Here is a 25,567-nt window from a genome sequence, read left to right as displayed (position 1 = left end):
GCTACAAGATGACATCAGCTCGACATCAGTCCTAATGGTCATCTGCTCCAGGCACACTATTAGTGTTTACATTACATACCCTACACTGCTACATGTAGCTACATGCTAACATCAGGGAAACATGTAAACTTGGTTGCTGATGTTGTCCATTTCTCCCTGATTTGGATCATAAGGCCCGTTTCCACTGAAGAAGTTCCTGGTACTATTTGGGGGGCAGGAACTACTACAGGAACGTCCTCTCGCTCGGCCCTCTCAACCGCCGTGTCTCCACTGAGAGGGCGGAGTAGGAGGAAGGTTCCTGTAAAGTTACCGGGACCTGGATGTGATGTAATTGTTGCACGACCATTTTGACCGGGGCGACGTAGTGGCATAGGGACGCTGTTAGCTGTTAGCCGATAGCGGTGTCTGTAATAACTCACTAAACTCACAAAGTGGCCTGTGAAAATATTTTTTCCAGCGGATGTCTTAGTTACAACATGATTGAGCTAACTGGAGTAGTTTCATGTCATATCCAACAACGGGGGGCTTTTCACAGATGACGTCCTGATGTTAGCTTTGCTGCTGCTGTTAGCTGTCTCTGTCAGCTGCAGCCACTGATGCTTTCTAGACATTGTGATTTCCCAAAACTGAATAAATACCACACATAGCAACACAAAACTGCTTTGCTAGCTCAATCATGTTGTAACTAAGATATCAGCCGGAAAAAAATATGTTTTTCACGGACCGGTTATTGAGTTTGTTTACATGGCGGTGGAAGCTACGAACGAGCTAATCCTCGTCTGCTGAGTTTTAAAAATGCTGGCTATTTTGTTGCTTTCTGTTGACACCACATCCCTCCTTGAGTATATCCAATCAGCACCAAGTAACCCCCAAGCCCCAGCCAAGAGTTTCTCGGGGCCGTTCTGAGTACCTACCCCGAGGCAGGGACTTGTTTAGCCCCTGTAAAAGTTCCGGAACTCTGTCATTCGGGGGTGGTTCCTGCGGTGGAGACACGCACCAATGGCCCCGGCCCCGTAAATTTACCCCGAAGTTCCTGCGGTGGAAACAGGCCTATATTCTTGCTGGAACATGTCCAGTGTCAAGATTTTGTTTTTAAAGCTTTATATGGTTATTTGTCACAGTACAAACTGCCACTGTACTCCATTAATGTCATTACCCCAGCTGCTGTAATGGTGCAGAGATGCTGAGATATGGAGATCACAGAAACAGAGCAGACTAGGCTTTTCAAGGAGGGTGGCTTAAAGAAACAGATGCTGAAATGGTGCGTTTCAGACACAGGGTTGATACAGGTGTTCCAGCACAGACTGTATGAGGAAAACAAGGTGGTTTTTGAACAGTAAAGCATGTACACGTGATCTAATAAAAAAACCAAAATGCAAGTATGAACCTGAGCATAATAGGTCCCTTTTAAAATTCATTGCAAAATCTTTTTTCTACTTGTAGTCATTATTATTTGACAACCTGGGACAGCCGTTTTTTCTCACAAACTTTAACATAGGGATGCAGCAGCTTTCCTAGACACAGACAAGGCAATGACCAGGAAATGATATACCCATCAAACAGGTTTAAAACAAGTCCCAAACATTACAGTACACGCTCTCCAGGAAGTGAAATCAAAAAAGGAATGGTAATTCTCAGTATAACATTCTCATGGCTGTGTATAATGCACCAAAAGCAGCAAGACTGCATCATACGTTGAGAGCAGAAATACAATTCTGACATGACCTAAGTTGACACTTTCCACTCTTCGCCTGCACCTTATGATTCTGTCCATGACAATCACAAACAGCCTTGGTGGAGTCCAACACCTACTGAGTACACACTTGACTTACTGCCGAGGATGTGGACACAGCGACTCGGCTCCCCATATCTCAGCGACTAAACTGGTGAGTAAAGTGTTATCCAAACATTTACAAGTGATGGCCAAAACTACAGAGTAAAGCCACTAAATTATCAGACTGGCTCCCAGTGTTGTCAAAGTGCAGCGCTGTACAGCGGCCCAATGTTAAGTGGAGTTTGACGAGATGAGCGTCTAGTTTGCAAGCATAACACAGCGTGCAGGGCTCTATGTGCACAAGAGCTTAAAAAAGGCAAAGCGTAATTAGACCTCCACTGTGCATTTTGCAAAAAGGAAGAGGCATTAACACTGAAACAAAAGAATGGGCAAACGAAAACAAACATCCTGATGCTGTTCCTCTGACTTCTCCACACAAACCATCCTTTGTCTAATATAGGAAGCCGAGCCCAAACACCTCTGCCTGCTTGTTAGCCAGTTGTCGGATTACTCACAGCATCATGGCAGGAAGTGTAGACAATGTGAACCTGCTTGAGGTCCCTGTCCAGGAAGTGTCTTCGTATGGCCAGGACATTACAGCCGCAACAGTTGTCCTCCTCCACTGTCACGGACTGAGACAACCGAGAACCAGACATTGAGGTACAGCTGATGTGAGAGGGGAAGATAAGAGGAAAAGAGGAGAATGCATAAATGCAAAAACAGATAAATAACTAATTTATTTGTGAAACAGCAGGTGGGACAAGCACAAGAGAATTACAGTAAACAGTTAAGATTACAAAGATACAATCTAGCATCCCAGTGCAGGCAATGCGGATAAGAGAATGTGATTAATTCGACATCGCTTGTGTCAGTGAGTGAGTCTAACTAGAGTGGTATTGTCTCAGTGGATTACCACTTGGCAAGTGTTGACGCATGTGAAATTTGATCTGCACTGGAGAGGCTCAAGAGACACAGAAGCCAAATAGATCAAAACTGTGCGGGTGTATGTTTGAGTGCTTACGGGCAGGAGCTGGCGAGGCGGCACAGCCCACAGGCAGGCTTCCTCATTAGGTACATGGGCCAACCGTATGCAGCCAGGGCAAAGAGCATGTAATAACACACATCCTTGTACATATTCATCTCGGACTGGGAGAGGGAGAGGCAGACAGACGGACACACACACATGCGTCAGAACAACTGAGGAAAAAGAGTAATAACACATTCAGAAATCCTGAGATATTCAAATCTGCAGATATCATTTTTGATTACAGTGCGTTCTCACACACACACACACACACACACACACAGACACTATTTGCATAGAAAGGTTTTGTAAACCACTGCAGAAAAACAACAGTTTTTGAAGTCAGTTAACCAGCATCATATCAGCTTGTGGCTCTAAATCAGTACAACTGTTCTGCGGTGCGGGGTCTGTAGTAACGCGGGCGCTGCGCCGTGCCGTCGTGGTGAAGAGGGAGCTGAGCCAGAGGGCAAAGCTTTCAATTTACTGTTCCATCTACGCCCCAGCTCTCACCTATGGTCATGAGCTCTGGGTAGTGACTGAAAGAATGAGGTCGTGGATACAAGTGGCCGAAATGAGTTTCCTCTGGGCTCAGCCTTAGAGATACGGTGACATCTGGAGGGAACTCAGAGTAGAGATGCTGCTTGATCGCATCGAAAGGGGTCAGCTGAGGTGGTTCGGGTTTCTGATCAGGATGCCTCCTGGGCGCCTCCCGTTTGAGGTGTTCTGGGCATGTCCAACTGATAGGCGGCCCCGGGGCAGACCCAGAACACGCTGGAGGGATTACATATCTCATCTGGCCTGGGAACACCTTGGGGTCCACCAGGAGGAGCTGGAAAGCGTTGCTTGGCGTGCTTCTATACTCTGTGTCCATGGTGGCAGGCGTGCAAAAATGTGGAAGTACAATCTGTAGTTTGAGCAACAGCCCTAGAGCCAGTGAAAAATCCACCGGATGACGCAATTTTGAGCTGAGAGATGAGCAGGATCTGGGCGCTGTTAAGATGGAGGGAAGTTTACTATAGTTCATTTACGCATACTGCCCACATTGTTATGACACGAAGCTGGTGGAAAATCAGCAACTTTCACAAAAGTCCACTGTTCAAGCGATAAAAACTTAAGTCAACCTCGAATATGTCAATTTATTACACAGATGGAAACTCACCGAGTTCTTAAGGTCCAGGTATCTAGTATTTCGAGTGACAGGCATTCCAGATAAGAAGGCTAAAATGTCATTGTTGGCCTTGGGAAGAGAAAACAGAAATGAAAACTTATTTTCATTGCAGCACATTGCCTACGCAAGCATAAAAATACAGACACTAATATATTTTTATCGACAGTGATACCTGGTCCAGGATAGCAGATCTCTTAGACCTCTGCCTCTGGCGGAGAAGTACCAGGCCAGCAATAATATCACTAGGCACAATGTCCAGGTCTCTGAAGAACTCTGCGAAAAGGCTGGCCACTTCTGAATACGCATCCTAGAGAGGAGAGCAGTACGTATCAGATGACATGTTGGCAAAGCACGGCAACGCAAAGAGGATTGATCTACAGGAGCTTTCATCATTTCAACTGTCTGCTGTTGTGCTCTGTTCAAGTGAATGATGGTTCATAGCAGATGTAAAAATAGCAATGTTGTTGATTACTGTAAACACACACTTGGAAATCACCAAGTTTCCATTCAGATGTGTTGCGTAAAGCTGGGCTCAGACTACAGGAGTTTTAAAATCAAAACCAATTTTGAAATCGTGTTGCGTCACGAACATAAGAAGAAACTTTTTTTTTCTTTTATAAAATCTCAAACACACACACACACTAGATTTAAAAAACAATAGCATGTCACACATTGCAGGATATCCGTAAGATTATTGTGTCAGAGGGAGCACGACTGTACTTTCTCACATTATCTCATGGGGAAGTAGATGAAATCAAAATGGAGACTGAAGTGGCGCAACAACTGTAATGTTAACGATGATTTGCAGTGAGAAAAACAAAAACAGGAGGCGAAACGAGTCAGAATGAGAAAATGTTTGGGGAGATGCGGTCAACACAGGTCTATTCTTCAGCGAGAACTGGAGGTTTTATTACAGTAGTATGCTAGCTAACGTTAGCCTCAAAGGCCAGAGTGTTGACTGACATAATCATGACCGTAACCATCCAGATTTTAAATCCTAAAGTTGTTCAGTAGGTTTTAGACTGGATCTGCAAACCTCTCACATTACCAGATAATCTGGGCCGAACATCAGTAACGTCAAAGGTACCAGACCGGAGTTCTCCTCCAATTCGGAAAGGGTGAGTCTGGGATAAATCAGCCCCAAACTCCTGCAGTCTGAGCCCGACTTCAGCTGGCATGATATATCTGCCTGGATACTTTGAATGCTTCGAAGCACAATAACCTGAGGGTTTGACATGTTCAGTGGATTTGTACCAACTCACTGAGGACTGCACATCTTGTTCAAGTACTAGTTTTAATTTAGCCAGAGTGGAAAATACATTACACTGCTGGTTAAAAGCTGATGACGTTCTTTCTGGATTTCTGCAGTCTAATCTAGTGAATGGTAGTTCCTAGTATTTCTATGACTGCAGTACTGCGGGAGAGAGTTTACTTGCGGACAGCTTGTAAATTGATTCAGCCTCAAATGAAATCATTTGACATTTATATTTTATGTGAAATGCTTAATGTTGCTGGTAAGTAGCTGAGCGGTGAGCTCCTTTGTGTCACAGTCTTGACTCATCCTGTCAGGGCTTATTTTAATGACTGGCTCACTGGACGTTATGCTTGACATATTTCTGGTTTCATTCATTTCTGTTTTACTTTAACCACAGAGAGGAAAGTGTGTGTTGTGACTCACCGATTGTGTATCCTGGGCTCTTGTGCAGCACATAAAGAACTTAAGTCTCCTGCTCCAGCTACTGGCTTGGCCTTCCTCTAGCCTGTGTCTAATGGAGAGAAAAAAGAAAAATACATTTGAATTTGTGTGGAAAACAGATAAGATATGCATGTCTGTGCTTTGGTTGAGTGAAGACAAAATAAGAAACAGAGAGAGAAAAAGGGTCTGTTAATACCTGAGTGTATATGTAGTAAGATTGCGCTGACGCCGCCGGGTGGCTTTCAGTTTGACAAACGTCCGACCCGTCGGATCAAAGGTGCACATGAGGGTAATGCAAACGCTGAATATCACCAGCCAGTTGCATGCAACGATTCCTGCAAAGAATATTAAACCATCAGTCAACTTCAAGCATAACAAATGACTTTGGACTTTGAATGTTTATTCTACTTTAAAACTCTGTCACCTACCCAAAGCCAGGTTTTTGGCAGTGACATCAGAGCATGGCTGGTAATACTGGACGAGCCAGGCAATTCCAACAACAGCATACACTAGCTCGACTAACAGAATGGCTGGAGAGCGAGAACAGGGAGAGGGAGTGAGGAGGATAATGATCAATATCTGCCCAATCAATATAAACAGTGTTGAAATCTTAACTTGGAACCACAAGTAATCCTCAGAGCCACACCATCCAATCCTCACAAGGATCAGGAGGTAATGTGAAAGAGAGCCTCAGAAAAAAAACGTAAGCATCCCTACATGCCTTACCTAGCCGTATATAGATGACATACTGCACAGCATCCCTGGGCTGTGTGTACAGAATGCTGCCTCTCATGCTCAGCCACATGATGGCGCTCTCGCAGATGAGGCAGCTGACCAGGATGCCCAGGTACCCTCGGCCATGGTCCACCAGCGTCACAGAACAGGACTGGTCCGAGCCGTACGGGAGGCCGAACAGAACCACGGACAGAACCACCAACCTGAGTAAGAAAGCCACAGGTATGAAATGTATCTTTGTGCAGAGATACACTGATACATTAAAATTAAATATATATATGTTAAAAACAAAAATCAATATTGTGACTCACCAGATGCAGTGCAATAGAAAGAGGAAGAGGGCGGGCAGCACCAGGTCATCACTGCCAACTGACCAGCGCCGCCGAAACATCACCATGCCAGGCATCACTGCCCTGTGGGGATAATGAAGGGGCGAGAGACGACTTCAGGAACGATGGACACAGATAAAGCACAATCAAACATAAATTTAAAACAATATCAAATACAAACAATTACAGCAACATGATCAAGCCTACCATATTCTAATCAAGTATGTACAGAGCAATAAATAAAAGTACAAGGCTTGTGCTACACTTATTGCACACTGTGGATACTAGTAAAGTATGTATAGACATCATTTGCAACCTGACTTCTTTGTCTAAAAAAAAATCATTATTCAATTCTCCACAGGTATTTTTTAAAAAGGTTTAACCCATCGGTTACCAACTAGTCTGGCCCCTGGGTCCAGATTTCTCTTTAGTCATTAGTTCAAGGTCCACACGGGTTAATACATTATGCATCATACTTGTGTTCGACCATGTTGTTGAGGTAGTTTACGGTCTCTGTCTGTCGCTGTCCATTAGTCCCTCAATCTATAGCAGGAAATGGCACTTTAAAACAAAAGCTCTGTGCCGGAAATTTAATGTACATAAAAATAAAGTGTGGTTTGTTTGTTTGGTTTTTTTTACAAACTTTTTTTACAACGATTTGTCGACAAATCAATGACTAATCGACTATTAAAATAATCGGTGACTATTTTAGTAATCTGTTTGTCATTTTTCATAGAAAAGTACTATAAAACACACTCTCCCATGAGGGTGAACTAAAACCCTCTGGAGTGAGTACGAATCAAGACATTAGAAGACATAATTTGGAGGTTTGGGGGAGACAGACCGACATTTTCCAACATTTTAACACATTTTTCTATAAAGTGATTAGTCGACTAATCGAAGAAATAATCGACAGATTAGTCTACGATCAAAATAATCGTTAGTTGCAGCAATAGTTCATATTTGATACCATTTTCAATACCACAGGAAAAAATTGAAATCGAGGGCATACAATTTAAAACTTTTAAAAGAATAACAAGGCTATAACATGACAACAATTTTTTTCCTCAGTTAGTAGCAGAGAACAGCAGAATGACTGGAGTAAACATTAACAATCACAGAGAGCAATGACTTGCAGCTGGTATCAGTGTATTGACACTGCAGAAAATGAGGATAGATACATTTCAAATTTTCAGAATCGATATGATTGTTTTTGAAAACCCAAGTACATCATAAACTTACATGATGACTTTCAAACAGCTAATGAGAGGGAAAAAAGGACAACCCATTTCTACTGGCATGAATGTCTCAACAGGTCAGATCTTGCTCAGAGCTCAACAACATGAATAGGGCACTGATTTACTTTCCGTGTTTTTAAACTCTCTATATTGAAACAGAGAGAAGGGCTGCAGGGATTACCATGGAAATAGACTTGCACAGAGGAGAAGAGTGAAAGATAATGGGACTTGGAGAAGATGAGCCTAAGTGGGTGAAGGGATGCAGAGAAAATGCACCACTTAATGAACAAAAGAATGACAACCAGCTTTGATATATGATGGCCGCACGCTGGTTATGGCCACGTGAAAAAGCCTCTTTTACATCACTCTGTCCACTTTCTTCGCTGGGAAAAGCATTGTGAGGTTACTCGAGTCGCCTCTGGGCTAAACTGAAATGAACTGTAAAAGGCATGGTCGGGAGGAAATAGTAGGGAGAGAAGGAGCCACAGAGAGGCTGATGCAGGCCTTACGCCGCTGATACGGGCTGATACAGCCTTTATCGTATGCTGCTCCTGCATATTTGCTGAAAGCTAAAGGACGGCTTTTCGGTCCTGTCAAGAAAGTATGCCATCCACCATGCCAAACCGTTGACTATATATAGCTGCCACTAAAGTTGGAGTGCACGCGTATTCTGACCTTTATGGTAAATGCACTGAAGCAGCCCAAGAGACACGTGACCTCTATCTATCTATCTATCTATCTATCTATCTATCTCTTACTAGCATGAGCTCAACAAAAGATAAAGCAGCACAACTTAGTTTTTCTTGTTGGTCACTGTCCAGCACTCCTCTGCTTTTTAGTATTGTTTCAGAACATTTTTTCACATTTTTTTAGTTATTGAGAAACTGGCAGCACCCTCCTTGTTTCACCCTTAAATACCACAGTCATCACAGTTGTTAAAGTCTCACTCTGCATCGTGCCTGCATGAAATAGCAGGGGATAGTTGCATCATTCCCTAGTCAAAGGTAAATGCAATATTAAATAGGATCTTCCTGTTTGAGATGGATAAATGCCACAGCAAAGATGCAGTCATCTGCATTTCCACAGTGGGTTGTAATAACTAGGATGATAAAATGAGCAAACAGCAGTAATTGCAAGACTTGGGTTGCTAATTTAAATGGGTCAGAAAGAGAGAGTGATGTGCAGTTGGACCAAGATAGCCAAGTACTGGCACAGCAACTTGGTGGTGCAGCAAAATTCTTCATTTGGCATGCCTTTGTGTGATATTTTCCAAGTTTGTTCACACTTCTGTTTCTTGACATTATGCGTCTTGTTCCTGTTGCAAGTTTTCCACTGGTCTATTGAAATTAACTGGACTGGAGTATTCTTTTTTTCTCCCTTGTGCATTTCAGATATTGTCAAGACGACTTGCTGGTTGTTCCATTCCTAGACTGTGCACAGCCAGTGGCATCCTCTTTTACAGGCGATACAGCGAACTGACAGTAAAAATCCAGCTAAGCAACTTCAGAGAAAAGCTGTCTGTTTGCAGAACAATAACTCGCTCGGAAGATAACATCTGTGGCCCTTGTACTGTGTGTTTTACAATGCTGTCGTGGGTAACTCCATGCCCCTAATAACAGTGACAGATGCACAGCTGATAGATGGTGTCAGAAAAGTGTCTGAACGGACATTCTTTTGAGAGAGATAACAACAGAACAATGCGATAACGCTGTTCTGCACTAATGTAAGTAGGATTGGGTGTCGTTTAAAAAAATCACAATACCAATATCAACACCTGTACCATTAAAGTGATACAGATGCTGACAGAGTACTTCATTTGACACCTTGTTTTTGTATGTCTTTCCCATGCCATGCCATCATGTGAATGGGTGCATTCAGTTGTGTAAAATGCCACCAAACTTTTAAATGCGTTGGTGACATCTTGGCATGCTCAACTGCCAACTGTAAAATACATGGCGCTCGAATCACAACTTGCTTGTGGCGATTGGCAAAGACAGGGATTTTTTTCTCTGTTTGAAAACATGCAGCTGCACCACAGTTACACCTCCAAAATACTAGTCAGCGTAGTGTTTCTGTGAAGGGATGTACAGTACGTTCAAACCCACCTAAACCACACATTAAACATGGCTTAACAGAGACAATTTTCAACACAAGTACACAAATCGGCTTCACTATAACTCGCAGCATCCACAGACAATCTGCTTGTCTTTTGCTAGACACATTTAGACACACAAATACAACATGCTTTTTTGCATGTTTTTAGCACAAGCCTATGGCATTTTACATTGTATAAATTAGTCTAACGGCTAGCAAACTTCTCCTCTACTCACATGAAGCCAGAGACAACAGCAACATTTAACAAAGGTAATGTTACAAAATTCTGCTCCATTACAGCTCAAAAAGGTTCACCGACGGTTTTCCAAACCAGAGGTTTTATTGTCTTCACAAATTATTGTTTCTTCTCTGTGAAACTGAAGTAAATAAAAGCTTTGTTTCCACTGAGGGAAATGGTTTCAGCTTACAAAAACAGACGGGAAGTCTGCCTGCCTAGAGGCAGGGAGGTGTACGTTAGTCTCAGCTCTAAGAAGTGTTGCTGGAAAACTTTGTCGATAAAAACAGTGTTGTCTAAATTTATATTGATATATATCGTAAATATCGCCCAGCCCTACTTGGTACTTTGTTATTTTGGTCTGAGCTCGAAACATGAGCAATGATTTGAAATGAAAAAGCATCTGCACTACTCATAAACTGGTAGGCTAAGTTAAATGTAAAAGATCAGACCCTAGACAGACTGCAAGGAGTGTGCCCTTCAGACATGTGCAGAAGACTTGCCTCAGACCAAATCATTCCAATACTCTACACCAGTGGTTCCCAACTTCCCAGCCTCAGGGTCCATATTTCTCCGTAGTCATTAGTTAAAGGTCCACACAGTTTAATATAATCAGCGTCATACTTAGATTTGGTCATGTCGTTGAGCTAGCTTGCTGTCTCTGTTAAGAAGCTGTCCGTTATTCACTCATTCTACAGCAGGAAACGGCACTTCAAAATTAAAACTCTGTGCTGGAAATTCACTGTACTTAAAAAAATAAAGTGTGTTTTTACAAATCTGACATGTTTGTGCAACACCTGTGGTCCATTCAGAATGGACCTGCCACCCCCTATTGGACTGTGATGACTTACAGAGAGGTTTCTTAAACTAAGACAGATAAGAAATGGCTTCATCCAGAAAAGCTAACTTGAGAAAACATGTGCAGACAATCTACTGTACCTGTTCTGTACTTTGTAATTACCTCAGAAGAAAGAAATCAGGCAAAGAAAAAAAAATTCATTGAGGCATTTGTGCTACCACCTACATAGCTCTCAGTAGGGATGTGTGGAGTATCAGAAAAAGACTGGCATTTCCTCTGAGCAGATCTGGTGGAGAAATACCTTTTACAAACCCTTTTCTTTTTTATTACTAAACACATACACGCAGGAACACTGGAGACCTTGCTGTCAGAATGGATCCCAACACACCCCAAGTTCACTTTTAATTTGCAATAAAATCCAATATTCACAGTCCAAGAGCTTTGCATTAGCAAAATATATGTCTTCATGCCAAGTCTATAAAGATTTTAAATTGGAACATATCTCAGACTACTCTGCAGCTTTTTTTACCCCCAGTGTTTAGCTGAGTGCCAGCTCCCTCCTTTATTTCTCCAGTGGCTGCTTATTGAGCCTAAACACCTGCGCTGATTTGCATTTTGTCTGAATACAGATGAAGGTTTCCCCTATTGTTTGGGACCAACATGAAATATGGGTTCCTATACTTTTTGCTCTTTTACACTCATATGAATTCAAGCTGATGTGGTCTGGTACTGCAGACAATTGAGACATTTAGCGCAACTATGACCTACATCCCAGTAACCCGGAGACCTACTGAACTGTAAAGGCCTAGTTCATTGTTTCAGTTTCAGCAGTGGAAAGTATTCGTCACGTTCTGATTCATCTTATCTGAAAGCATTTTTATTCCTTGCTAAAGTTGTGACACATGAATACTGACCACAACAGTTTGGCTGGTGAGTGTTAAAAAATTACCAGTGACTCAATATTATTGTTTTTTTCTGCTGGTGAGTTAAGCAAATCTATCAGCTACTTGCATATTTTACCAGATTTTTGGGTAGTGGATGCTGCTTACTTTGCTGACCTGATCACTTTGTCTACATGTGTAGTCACATTTTGCTTGTTTGTTTACCAAAGTTTTTCATTATTCCACTTATCTTTAGGTAGCGACAACAGGCACTGGTGTATCAAAATCATAGACCGTAGAAAATAATGGACATAGCTACCATGATGTCACCCATTGGTTTGTGAACTCCCGTTTTGAAGCCTTCCTGTTCCGCATTTCAGCTGTCGCCATCTTGGTTTTTGGAACAAGAAGTGACCATATTTGGATGAGAGGCTGGCACTGTGGAGGAGTGAGGGGTGGATCTGACTGAGAGCTCAAGGACACTATCAGCAGACATCCTGTCACTCAAAGCGGTCACGCTCTTAAGCATTTGAAACCAGAGCAAATTGGCTTGATTTCTTTTAAAAGCATGGGAAGAAGGCAATGAGCAAGGAAGGAAGAAATGACCTGAAAAATCATCAAGAAATGAGTAAAAAATAAAAAATAAAAACAAGAAAATTAGTTAAAAAAAATTAGAAAAGAAAGAAAGACAGTTAAAAACAAACAAATGAAAAAATGACCTGGAAAGAGGGCTTTAAAATTATAATAATTCTGTAACATAATTCTAAAATGTAATAATAATTATTAATATAGTTTTTCCCTAGTTTTTTTTGTTTTTAAAAAAAATAATTTTCTAAATCTATTATTTTTTTGCAATTTGTGGAACATTTCTTTCCCCTGTTTCTGAAAAACATTGCACCAATTTTCTCAAGATTCAAAGGTTTAAATGCTAACGAAAGGTGTCTGAAAGCCGCACACGAAAAGTGATGACACTCCAGGTTTCAAAGGGTTAATTATGCGTAACTTTAAGCCTTAATAAATGTAAACCTGAAGTTATATACACAGTCGTCATGAAGGGGGAAATTGCCTACAGAGACAAAAAGCGTGTTTTGTACCCGGCTGCAAACATGTTCATTTCTGCTATAAAGTTGGGCATTTTAACATGGGGGTCTATGGGCACTGACGCGCTTTTGGAGCCAGCCTCAAGTGGCCATTCAAAGAACTGCACTTTTTGTCACCTCCACACTGGCTTTATTTTTCAGCTCCGGAGGTTGCCGCTTGGCCACAATGAATGTGAACAATGCAGGTTTATTTTATCTTATTTTATTTTTATTGACTTTGCATATGTTTTATGAGGAAGAAGAAGCATTCATTTAGGTCTCATGAATACACAATGGGTTTTGGTGATGGCACATTAAACATACAAAATACTGAGATGATTTGTTTTTGTTACCCAGCTTTGCTATTGTGCAGTACTGAGCAGGAAATGAGCCGTGGACTTCACAAGCACCATGCACCATGATGGGTATCAGGATGGGTATTGTGATAAAATAACAAGCTTTTTTAGCTCCGGCTTCAAGTGAATCATGTATAATAGGGTGACAGGACATAATTAACTTCTTCTCTATTCTATTGAGAAATAAAAAAAAGACTGGTGGGACTAGTTTTGCTTTGTGAATGACCTTAATCAAGCAGATACCCGCTATTCACCTGCTTGTGAAATGCTTTGGCTGCTTGGAAATTGTACATTATGCAGCAAAGAGGTCTACTTGTCTCCTTTTCTACAAAATAGAAAACTGTAACTGCTCACCATCCAACAGTGGTCACAATCTGACCCTCACCAACACTGGCTGAAAGATACTTAGTGCTATATTTGATTATCAGGAAAAATAAACCAGACTCTAAACACAGCTAAAAAGTTGAATCTACACATCTACTTTGTGAAACTGGCGTCACTGTGCAGACTACAGAGTTAGTTTTAAGGTGTTTCTTTTTCTCATGCATCTCTATTTTTAAATCTTGACATGAGCCTGTATGTTAAGTAGGGCTGCACAATTGTTCAAATTATTGTAAGTGCAAGATCCAAATTGCAGGAGCTGCCATGGCAAAATGTGTCACAACATACCATTATAAATGAAGCATTTGGGTGCTAGTGACATACCCTGTTCTATAAGTTCATGCTTGTTTGGGGTACAGCCTGCAGCAAGAGAAATTACATAATCTTCTTTTTCTCCCAGTGAAAATAAAATGCAAGAATTACCATTCCCACTTAAATAGTGACTCATCTCACAATGGTAACATCTGTCAAAAATAATAGCAATATGACCAAACGTAAAGGGGCTCACACCACTTGAGAACCCTGCAGACAGAGCAGCATTTAACACACCAAGGTCATCACATTCAGATGGTAGAAGCTCAAGAGTGATATAAAATATGAAATTCCTCAATTTCTTTGAATAACACACCGTATTGCTATAATAACACACCAAAAAACTGTGATTTCATGGACTGGGCACGAATATTACGGGACAATTTACGCCCAGTAGTTCCTACAATGTTTTTTATGACACAAAAAATTGTTTTCACAGCAACATAGCCTGAGCCGTGTTGGCACATGATTACAGCTGGCTAACTGCAGCAAAAACAAGAGGGGTCAAACCACGAGCAGTGGAGCGACTTTGTAAAGGTTTTCCTTCCAATCAAAGCACTACAGCAGGTGGTTTCATTGATTGGCAGACCTTCGGCCCAAGAGGACAAACGACACAGTGAAATCAACTGGAAGAAAAGACTGTTTACTCTCATCTCTCTGTGGTACATGGTTGGATGCCCCAACACAAGGCTTGGGTACTTGCTGTGATTATTAGTAGGGAGCCAAAGCTTCGGAGGAGACTTGAGGAATATACATGAGACGTGACACAGCTCTCGACCTGCAGATTCCAGCTCTTGATTTCAGCCCACTATGTGGCTCCTGAGCACTGAGGTAATGCAAAAGAGCGAAGGAAACACAGGTATGTGAATGGGTTCATGTGACTGAAGTCACCTCACAGCTACTTGTAAAACTCTATCTGGGTTGGAGGGACATTAAAGAGGACAGTGGGAGGAAGGAGGGAGGACAGAAAGAAGGGAAAAGAAATAAGGGAAGATCTTAACTCCCCCCCAAATCTCATTTGGGCTAAAACAATCAGGCCGGTGAAATCAAGCAGATCTGTTAAATGCAGAAGGCGCACAGTGGACCTCCAGGGACACCGTTATCAGTACTCTCCTCCAGGCCTGTTGTTAAGATATGGCTTAAACTCCCAGCAGAGCCCTCAACAGTGGAAAAACATTATGACATAATTATAAATTAAATGGGATTAGAAAGTAACAGTGTGACCTTGTTGTAGTGTAAAGTGCAGACCTACTCAGTAAAGTCTATGTAAGTAGTGCCAGCTCAGGGCTGGGCAATATGAAGATATTATATCGTTACCAAGATATCTGACTATGTATCGTCTTAGATTTTGGATATCGGTGTATCATGATTTGGCGTAAAAGTTTTCCCCTCATTTTAAAGGCTGCATTACAGTAAAGAGATGTAAATTTATCAACTTACGAGATCTTTCTATTTGTTTTAACATTGTTACATCGACATTATTGACGATTATTGACAAAAGATCTCTCTGTGTCGCTATTTTTCTGAAAATTCCTACAACATTCCTTCAACTCTGTCACATCGGAGAAGATATTTTGTTTAGAAATATCATCATGTTCAATTTTGTCTCCCAGTTCTAGCATTAATGAAGTACTTGAGGAGATTTAAAAATATTGAGATATATATCGTGTATCGAGATATAGCCTGAAAATATCATGATATAAATTTCAGGACATATCGCCCAGCCCTTTGCCAGCTCCTTCCATCTACACATGTATCCATTAGTTTTCTAAACTGCTTATTGTGTTTAAGGTCACAAGGCCTTTCCCAGCATGCTTTGGGTGATTTATGGTTTTTAAATTGAGTTTTTTGTGGCCTGCAAGCTGCCTTGAGCATAACTGTTGCCTTAAGCCCAAATTTTAAACAGTTTCTTTTTTATTATTATCATTATTTTAACTCCGCCTACTATCAAGTCAGATACCCTCAGTGTGGAAGGATGTGTCTGAAATAACCTACTACAGCTAACAAGATCACCCTTAATAAAATCAATCTGATGTATCGGTGCTGGGGCCACCATTTTCCAGTTAAAACTAGTACAGAAATGTTATAAGACAAACTTCATGACTCCTCATCCACCATTTTTAAGAATTATTTTATGTTTCTCTCATTAATTTTGACTGTTTGTTCCTAATGTATTCCTTTATCCAAGGATCCATCCGTCCCATTTGGTCATGACTCAGGCTGCAGCTAACAATTATTTTCAAAACTGATTATTTTTTGATAAATGGTCAGATCTTTAAGATGTTAAAAAATTCATGAAAATGCTCATCACCATTACCCACAGCCCTGGTTGATGCCTTTTAACTGTTTGTTCTGTCTGACCAACACTCAAAGATATGTTCCCTATGCTGAAATCAAAGAGAGAAAAGCAGCAGATCTTCACTTTGAAGACAGTGAAGTCATTGAATGTTTTGCTTGATAAACACATAATGATACATTTCTGTCTATTGATTAAACGACTAATAATTTCAACAGTTATGATCCGTGAAGCACTTAGTAAATTGCTTCCAAACCGCCATTATTATTATTGCTATTATCATTATCAGCTATCTTTCACGATCATCTGTTTTGTTAATGTAGTCTCATAAATTATTTTAACACAACCATGAGGAGGCTGGACTGTGTTACTGTAACCAGAGATCCTGAGGTCAGTCATTGCTTCTGACCGATCACTCCCGAGGTTCTGAGGAGATCAATGTGCCAATGACACCTCAGAAAAATGTTCCTTTAATGATGCATTCGAGCACAGCTACACATGACTTAGATAAGTACAGCTGTGACCAGACTTCAATTCTCCGTAAGTCAACCTTGCCCTTTTTGTATGGTCAAAATCTTCAAGTAGAGCGTACACTAGCCCAATAATCTCATCGTCGATAATCTATCAAGCTGCACAGTGACATACACTATTACTCTTGTAATCATTCCGGTGTACAACTAATCAGCTCTGACCTCTGGCGAGATTGTCTCCACTAGCCTCATTTCATGGACGAAGACTCTGGTCATCAGTACATGTCTTAGCCCCACACCCTCACCAGTTGCCTCCTTGTGGGCTTCCCCATCCATCACCCAGAGGATGTTGGCCTATTAGTGGTGCTGTTAAGCTTCCATTGTCGACATTAGCAGATGCACTTAGACAGTGAAATGCAAAAAGATCATTACAGTTTACACTCAACTTTTCACAGGGACCCTGGCCATTAGTTTAAAGTGTGATGCACTGGCAGAGTTCCATGGTTAAAGGGACAGTTCACCAAAATCTAAAATACATACCTCTTACCTAGTGCTCTTTATTAATATAGACTGTTAAGGTTTGAGTTGCTGAACATTAAAGATATCAGCTGTAGACATGTCTGACATCTCTCAAATATAACGAAACTACACTTGGCTTGTGGTGCTCATAGCACCAAAGAGATACATTAAAAAAATTAACAGCAATGTCTCTTTCCAGAAATCATGGCCCAGTTACTCAAGATAATCCACAGGGAACTATGAATGCGTATGTACGTTTGCATGCAGTATGCACACAGTCGGGACCCTCTTGCTCATATATCTGTTACCTTGGTGATAAATGAAGCCATTCCCTGAGTTCGCTAGAGACAGAGCTCATCCTGGAGAGTGCTGCTGTTTTTACTTTACAATGTTTGTAGTACAGTATACATTGTAGATTCTAACATATTATATTGATGACAGTAAAATTACATAGGCTATACATTTCTCTGTCATTGTTATGTCCTTCTGTTGTTGATATTATATTCAACAAGTAATTCAACTGGTCACTTTAATGTGCTGTCATCCACCATTATGACTTCCGCCAAGCTGTCAACGAGCTGTTGTGCTGTCATCTGACTGCGGCTCAGTCGATGTATTGCATCTACTGCTGCGCAGATGACTGTGGGTCAGATTAGCCAGAGAAGCATGCTGGCTTGCAGCCTTGCATACTGCAAAATCCGACCAGATGCAGTGGAACGTCCTGGTATTTTTGGCATACTGCATTTGGCATACTATGTAATGGGACTAGAGCTTAGATTCTCTGCCCGAGCCCGAGCCCGGCCCGACCCGGCCCGCGGGCCCAAGCCGGGTCGGGCTGGGAGCCCCCCTCCCTCTGACGGGCCCAGGCTGGGCCTGGTCAGATATGACGTTTTTTTTTTTTTTAAAGCTATGATTTGATAATGTTATAGGCTATGTATTGTAACGACCCTGCAGTAAATGTTCTCTTATAATGTAAATGTTCTGTGAGTTAATGGCATATTTGGGATTGAATGAGGTGCGGGGATGAGGAGGGCTGTGTGAGTGCGCGTGCTGGTGCGTGTATGAGCGAGCTGGAGGAGAGAGCAGGAGTGCACAGATGGAGTTGTTTGTTGGTTGTTTTGGCGTGGTTACGTCCAACAGTAACCTGTACTGTTCAGTAATAAACAGTGGTTTAATTGCCGAATAACTGCATCATCCTTTCCACACGTCCTGGCGGACGCTACAGTATTATAAAAAATAAAATTAAACCACACTTTGTATGACACATAGCCTAAAGTTACAACAAACTTATTGCCGAATTCACAAAGAATGAACTGCGGCCACTGATAGCACCTTGAATTGCACTTCATTTGCACCCGCAGTTTGCTCCGTCTTAACATCCTATTCACAAAGGATATTGCGCTAATGATATACCAGCGCAAACACGCCCACAAAGTTTGGCAGCTGAGTGCAGTTTGCCCCTGATTTGCCCCTGATTGCAATAAGCCACACATGGCAAAGTATAAATGCTGGCTTTGCGCCAAGAACACCGTGGCAGAACAATGGCAGACTTAGTTTGGCAAAGTACTGAATACTGTATACCCTCATGAAGTGATGTCTGCTGGTGAGTCAGTCTAACAGTGTCGGATGGGCTGAGGCTGTGGATTTGACCAAGTTTGACCACTTTATCACTATTCCCTCTCACTTGTAGCTGTTTTTTCGTTATCTTTTGAATTTAATATGAATTATGGAACCGTTTTTGTTCAAGTTTGTTTCCCCCGTTTCGTAAAATAAATTATTGAAAGTTGCTTTTGAAGCGCGTGACAGAAGTGCGTTTTGAGAATGACCGCAGACTGTCACCTGTACAACACATCAGTATCTTCTTTTCGATTTTCGAATAGTCGTTTTATTTTTGAAAAATCGATTTTTTAATGAGACTATTACTATTCGCCGTCTTATTTCCCCCCCTTTATTTGACATGCAATTCAGCTCCTAACCGCACGAGGGCAGTCTAGGATTACTACAGTGGTGTGAGATGCTCTTCTACAAACAGGAGAAACATGCAAAGACTACTACTCCGTGAGGAATGTCCGCAGTCATTCGGGCTTTCATAGTCGAGCGCACTTCCGCGTTGTAGTTTCCTGTAAAAATGTCCGTGAAAAATCCCCGCGATGTGAAAAATACATGCTGAGCAGTCACTGGTGTGCACGCACAGGGCTTGCGGACGTCCGCTTTGAGTCCGCGCCGACCTCCGTGGAGTCCGTTCCGCCCCGGGGGGGGGATTATTCGAAAAATTGTCGAATACTTGCCACGATTTTCGAATAGTGTTTTTCCTTGTGTTGCCCATCCCTACTCTGGATGCCATTAAAGTAATAATGATTATAATAATAATGTCAAAATATTATTTACAGACTGATTTAACAGACGATCACTGCTGCCACGATCACTGGAAAGTCTGGGCGAGAGGCTTCCACAGAGGAGCGCCCAGTTTGCACCAGCTTTCTAAAGACGTTATTTACTTCACTCAAACTGCGTGTGGCTTTTAGCGCTGGTGTTAGTGAATTAGATGTTGTTTATCAATGAGGCTCATTTGCATAGAAAGGGGCAATTTTCGCGCTAAATATATGCATATTACCTCATTTAAATACGTGCAAATAACACCGGAGCACCGAGACGCAATCTGCTTGGCAGCGCAGTTAGTGGAGCATTTCACCCTCTGCGTGTGCTTTGTGAATTAGACCGTATCTGTTTGCTCCGGCCGGTCCTGGACATAACGTGCATGGGCTCGGGCCGGGTCGGGCTGGATTTTTTGGGCCCGATCTAAGCTCTAATTGGGACATACTAAATCTTTTTCTGACATACAACATAGTATGGTAGCATGGGTATTGGAATGCACAGCATTTTCTTTCTACCAGACTACGCCCACCAACCAGATAACTGCACAGATAGACGCATGGTCACCTAGCATCACTGACCTAGCTAATGTTACAGCTCAGCTGAGGATAGGGCTGTCAATCTTCCCCCAAAATCAGATTCGAATTTTTAATGTTTTTTATGTTAAAAATTCGAATAATATTCAAATTTTTCCTTGGTATAGGCTATAGCCTAGGCCTATATTTTTTTGTGTTATGATGACGTTATTTTAATATTTTGCATCACATGCAAAAGTGAGCGTCTCCGACTTGTCAGCGCAGCGGTGTCGGTACCGACACCGCTGCGCAGCCGAAGACGTGTTGCTCCTCCTCACTTCAAATCGCTGTCATTAACTTTTAACCTGCAAAGGCGACAGTGCCGCAACATTGTTGGAATTTATGAAAGCCCTTGTGAACATTTCAATAGTTACACATTAAAACAATATTTATTTGCATTTACTCTATTGAACGATCCCGAAGCATGAGCAAACGGGCTGTGTCACTTCGGATCAAAGAGATGCGCCTTGTCACTGTCAGCGCAGGGCTGACAGGGCACCCTCCGCTAAGAAGAGAGAGAGGAGAGGAGAGGAGAGGAGAGGGATTGTAGGTCTGTTTGTAAACGGGGCTTCTCTGACAGTCATGTATTTCCCCAAAAAAACATCTCTTAATGCACGGTAGAGCGCCGTTTTTTCTTTCTTTTCTCCAAAATATTCGAACCTTAGTTTCCAACTTCGAATATGCTTATTTTTACAATAATTCGAATTGTTTCCGAATAGCGAAGTTTGTTCTGACAGCCCTAGCTGAGGAGAACACCATTAATGTTTACATGTCATGTTGCCACAAGCATGAGCCTCTCATCCATGAAGAGATGGGCACTTCCTTTAGCACAGTTTGTAGGGTGTGGTGTGGTGTGGTGGTGTGGTTATCTTGAGTATCCTGGTCATGATTTCCAGAAAGAGACATTGCTGCTGAGTTTTTTAAATGTATTTCTTGGTGTTTGAGCACCACAAGCCGAGTGCCATCTGGTTCCATTATATTCAATAGAGGGCTGACATCTCTACAGCTGATATCTCCAGCACTCTACAACTCACACCAAAACAATTTAGATTGATAGACAACACTACAGGTAAGAGGAGGAATATGCGTTTTTGATGTTAGGGTGAACTGTCCCTTTAAGTGTGCATTGGTTAACTTCCTTAACCAATTGAGAATTTGTGAGTAAACCAGACATGTGGAGGTAATCTATTTCTGTAAGATATTTACAGTCAGAAAACTGTATGTCTTCGGAAAATAAGATATGCACCGTGATGTGAGCAAATTGAATTTTTTAGAGTGTGAAATACCACATTCCTTTTGACAGCAACAGCTCCATAAAATACACCATTACACACAAATACTGCAAATCCTATCGCAAAAAAAAAGGATTACAGCACATTTGCTCTGCGCAATGATTAATTACGCTAAGGTAAAATGTCACACTCTAAAAGGTCTCACTGAATACACTTGGACTGACGTAAATTGTGACAACATTCTGATTATTTCAAAACCTGCACACAGTGAAAATAGACAATGTTTTTGACAGACACCAGCTGACTAATTCTACCTTCACAGCATGAATCCACTCAAAAAAGCCAGAATTATCAATGGCTCAAGCAGCATGTAAACATTTCATTTTATTGTGATGAAACCGTTGCAAATCCAAATGACGTGATAAGTAGCTGGCTTAACAGAGAATGAAAAGGGAGAGGGGGGGAAACATCACTCAGTTGGGTCTTACGCAGCATGTTTAAAGTGTTAAAGAGCTTAAATTCAGACTACTGGATGTTATATTTTCACCTCACAAGTCATACTGTACATACCATGGCTCCAGCTATGATAGATCATGGTCTGAAATATATGTTTAAGGAAGTACTTTGGACCACCATGGTGCAAAATAAACATCACATGAAGCTTTCAGTTTAAAACAGATATACTGTAGTTGTTTTTATAGTATTTTTATTGTTATTTTCTCAGTTTTATATTTATGTTTGTTGACTTTTGTTGTATTTGCTTTTATTTTTAATTTCTCTTACTATGTTGTAATGCATTAAAACACCAAAGCACATTCATTGTATGTGAAAGCCTACTTGGCAATATACTGGATTCTGATTCAAATATCACAGACAGTGAAATTGATTTTTTAATTTACTTTTCATGTGTAGACTTTTTTGTAGATTTGTAGATTTTTTTTAAATTGGTGAGGCATGGCTCCTCTCCATCTGTTTTATGCATCCCCTTCCTGTCTAAATGCAAATACGTAATGTTTACTCTCTGAGAGAAACTGGATTCATGTGATTATATACACTAAATGGACTAAATGTGCACTCACTAGAGTAGAGTCAATCATTTTGAGCAGTTTTGGGTGGGATCCTTCATATCAAAGTGCAGACTATCACGCCTGCATAACCACAATTAGATTTTTTTTTAAAATTGAAAGCATACTGATGCACTCAGGAGAGGAAGACTTCATAACCTGCGTGACTATTAATTCTACTGGTAATTTAAGATATGACCACAAATCTGTTATTCCACTCTCCAAATAGCCACAATATTACTGTGGATATTGAATGAACTACCATATGCTTTGCTCAAATAATATAAATGATACCCTCAATGGTTTTCTTGGAGATGATGCACAGTCAGGATAAAAGCAAACGGCAAGTCTATCCCTTATTAATGTTGAGGGAATAGAAGAGAATCGTCCTGATGTTGTTCAATTTCAAACAAGTTTGTATTTTTAAACCCCCCAAAGTGACAAATACCTTCAGTTCCAGCACCTGAAGCTGGCACACGCCACACACCCCCTGCTATGTTTGTAACGCGAGATCAAAAGAGCATCTAAATGTCTAAAACGTGACCTTTAGGGCAATTCTACTACACAGACAACTCCAGGCTGAGCTGCAGTCCCTGGCTCTATGATAGCGCTTACTGCATTCAGCATGAGTCATGCAAACTCTTGACTCTCATCCTGAGCTAGTGACTCCGTCTGAATCCAAATGACATGTGTTTTGTGAAAAGACTGTGACATGTTTCTGCATGTGAGCAATGCTTTTGTGCTCTGCACAGCGTGCTACTGTGTGCCAGGCCCAGGCCCGTACCCACGTGATGCAACAACAATGATGTAACAACAATGACAGGGCTCCCCGTCCATCATTACGGCTTTGTCTTTGACACGGACATGAAACAAACAGGGTGCAGGCATGCAGCACAGCATCAGAAATTGTTTTACTTAGACTGATTGCTTTTGAATTGCCTGATGCATCTCCTATGCGTCCTATAGCCTCATGAAACACGCATTAATCTTGTTTTCACTCACACACAGCTTTTAACACTAAAGGTGATTTAAAAAATCTAGCTGTTCTGTCATCTCTTCACTTGATGTAACAACACATACACACATACACACACATATCCACCTTTGCTAATAAGAGATAAAATGTTAAAACTCACCTGGTCCCACTGCTCAAAGGATTACACAGAACACTGTCAATACATCAATACATCATTCCCGGGAGAGACAGAGATACTGGACCTGAATCTAAAATCTGCACAAACAGCAAACTCAGGTCCCATCTGAACTCAGCACTGGGTATGTATTCCTTGTTTTACACACAGCAGCTTGATCTAGTATGACTAGCAGCAGGTGTTTTAGTATCCTACTCTTCCATTTCACTCACAGTGAGTCTGCTGCAGCAACAGCAGCATCAAGCCAAGCTGTGGCACACAGCCGGTTGGTTAGAGCCTCTTTATTTTCTATCACAGTCTCTCCCTGAGAAACCTCTCCATCTATCACCACTGTAACTGAGCTCAAAAGGAACATTTACTTTGTCTGGCAAACATGTCCATGCACACAGACTCAGGAGGGAGCAGATCTTAGAAACTGGTTTGAAAACAAACGTGAGAAATTCTAATCCATTATCATAACAGAGAAATACAATTCCCAGGTCTTACGGGTGCTTGAGTTAATATGCTGCTGCTGCTGCATCGGTCAGAGGAGGTACGTTTCAAAGTGATGTTTCAAGTGTCAAACAAACACCCTCCTTGTACAAAGGTCATTGGGCAAAGTTTGTTGTGTCCTCATTCTCAACTTGACCTCTGCAAGTTATAGTAGACTCCAAAAGTGTCCAGTTGTTCATGCTGGAAAAAGTCAACATCAAAAGGTCCACATAAACCTAATAAAATCATCCTCATCTCAGAATGTGCCAAACATTTTCTCCAAAAACTGCTCCAAAGCTGAAGTATTCAGCCATATCATTGTGAAACACCATGAGGATATGCACGGACAGCAAAGAATTCTGCAAGGGTGGTTTAAGAAGCTTCTGTGGACATTTTGCTTTGAAAATATGTCACTAGTGGGATCCATTTAACTAACAGGCACCTCCCAGCCCTACAGAAAGTGACTGCTCTCGATACTCAAAAAGACGGATTTTGGGTAGAGCATCACTTCAAGCAGCTTTGTGTTTATTATTATAGTTTAAACAGATCTATGACAGTACTGCCACCAACAAACAACAGGTGTGTCTTCACAGGTGCGCACATTAAGTCTGACACTAAAAAAACAGTCTTGTTGTCTTTGAAATAGGGGAAGCCGTGCCGGTGTAGCAACATGTTTTGTAATCTGAATCACTTGATTGAACAAATATGAAACATTGTTCCTCTTTTTGCATCGTCAAGTGTGTGTTTTTATGGGTGTCCATCCAAAGTTGGGGTGCTCTGCTCCGATGCACTGAGCTTCACCTCATGACAACATTTCTTGTCAAGTTATGCATTTCCTATGGTGGAAACAGACATGATGAGAGTGGAAGCCTTTCACAATGGATGCCTCAGACAAATATGCCATCCTTCAACTGTACAAGAAAACAGGTAGCCAGAGCATCACCAAAGAAATCACACACAGATGTTTGAGATGTCCAGGCCATGTGCTAGGAATGTAACAGGGCCGCATCATGAGAGTCGTCTTAAAGGGATAGTGCACCCAAAAATGAAAATTCAGCCATTATCTACTCACCCATATGCCGATGGAGGCTCAGGTGAAGTTTTAGAGTCCTCACAACACTTGCGGAGATCCAAGGGGAGAGGAGGTAGCAACACAACTCCACCTAATGGAGGCTTACCTCGCCCCAGATTCAAACGTCCAAAAACACATAACTGAAACCACAAAATATCTCCATACTGCTCGTCCGTAGTGATCCAAGTGTCCTGAAGCCCCGACATAAAAAGTTGTTTGGAAAAACATCATTTGAACTCTGTT

At 41.5% G+C, this 25,567-nt stretch overlaps 1 protein-coding gene across 2 annotated transcripts in view; it reads right to left on the bottom strand.

The window, feature by feature from the left end:
• Positions 1-25,567, bottom strand: part of dagla (diacylglycerol lipase, alpha) — a 55,799-nt gene that overhangs the window by 22,506 nt on the left and 7,726 nt on the right. For both annotated transcript variants that reach the window (XM_033628786.2, XM_033628785.2), the window contains exons 2-10: positions 6,709-6,810; positions 6,389-6,600; positions 6,091-6,192; positions 5,859-5,997; positions 5,645-5,732; positions 4,139-4,273; positions 3,958-4,035; positions 2,796-2,920; positions 2,290-2,440 (exon numbers count right to left, since the gene is read on the bottom strand). In XM_033628786.2, coding sequence (XP_033484677.1) covers positions 2,290-2,440; positions 2,796-2,920; positions 3,958-4,035; positions 4,139-4,273; positions 5,645-5,732; positions 5,859-5,997; positions 6,091-6,192; positions 6,389-6,600; positions 6,709-6,803 — 1,125 coding nt within the window. In that variant the 5' untranslated portion in view covers positions 6,804-6,810. The remainder of the gene's footprint in view (positions 1-2,289; positions 2,441-2,795; positions 2,921-3,957; positions 4,036-4,138; positions 4,274-5,644; positions 5,733-5,858; positions 5,998-6,090; positions 6,193-6,388; positions 6,601-6,708; positions 6,811-25,567) is intronic.

The sequence above is a fragment of the Epinephelus lanceolatus genome, chromosome 2 (assembly GCF_041903045.1).
Source record: "Epinephelus lanceolatus isolate andai-2023 chromosome 2, ASM4190304v1, whole genome shotgun sequence".
NCBI lineage: Eukaryota > Metazoa > Chordata > Actinopteri > Perciformes > Serranidae > Epinephelus > Epinephelus lanceolatus.
Note: the sequence above shows the minus strand (reverse complement) of the source record. Positions and strands in the feature narration are given on the sequence as shown.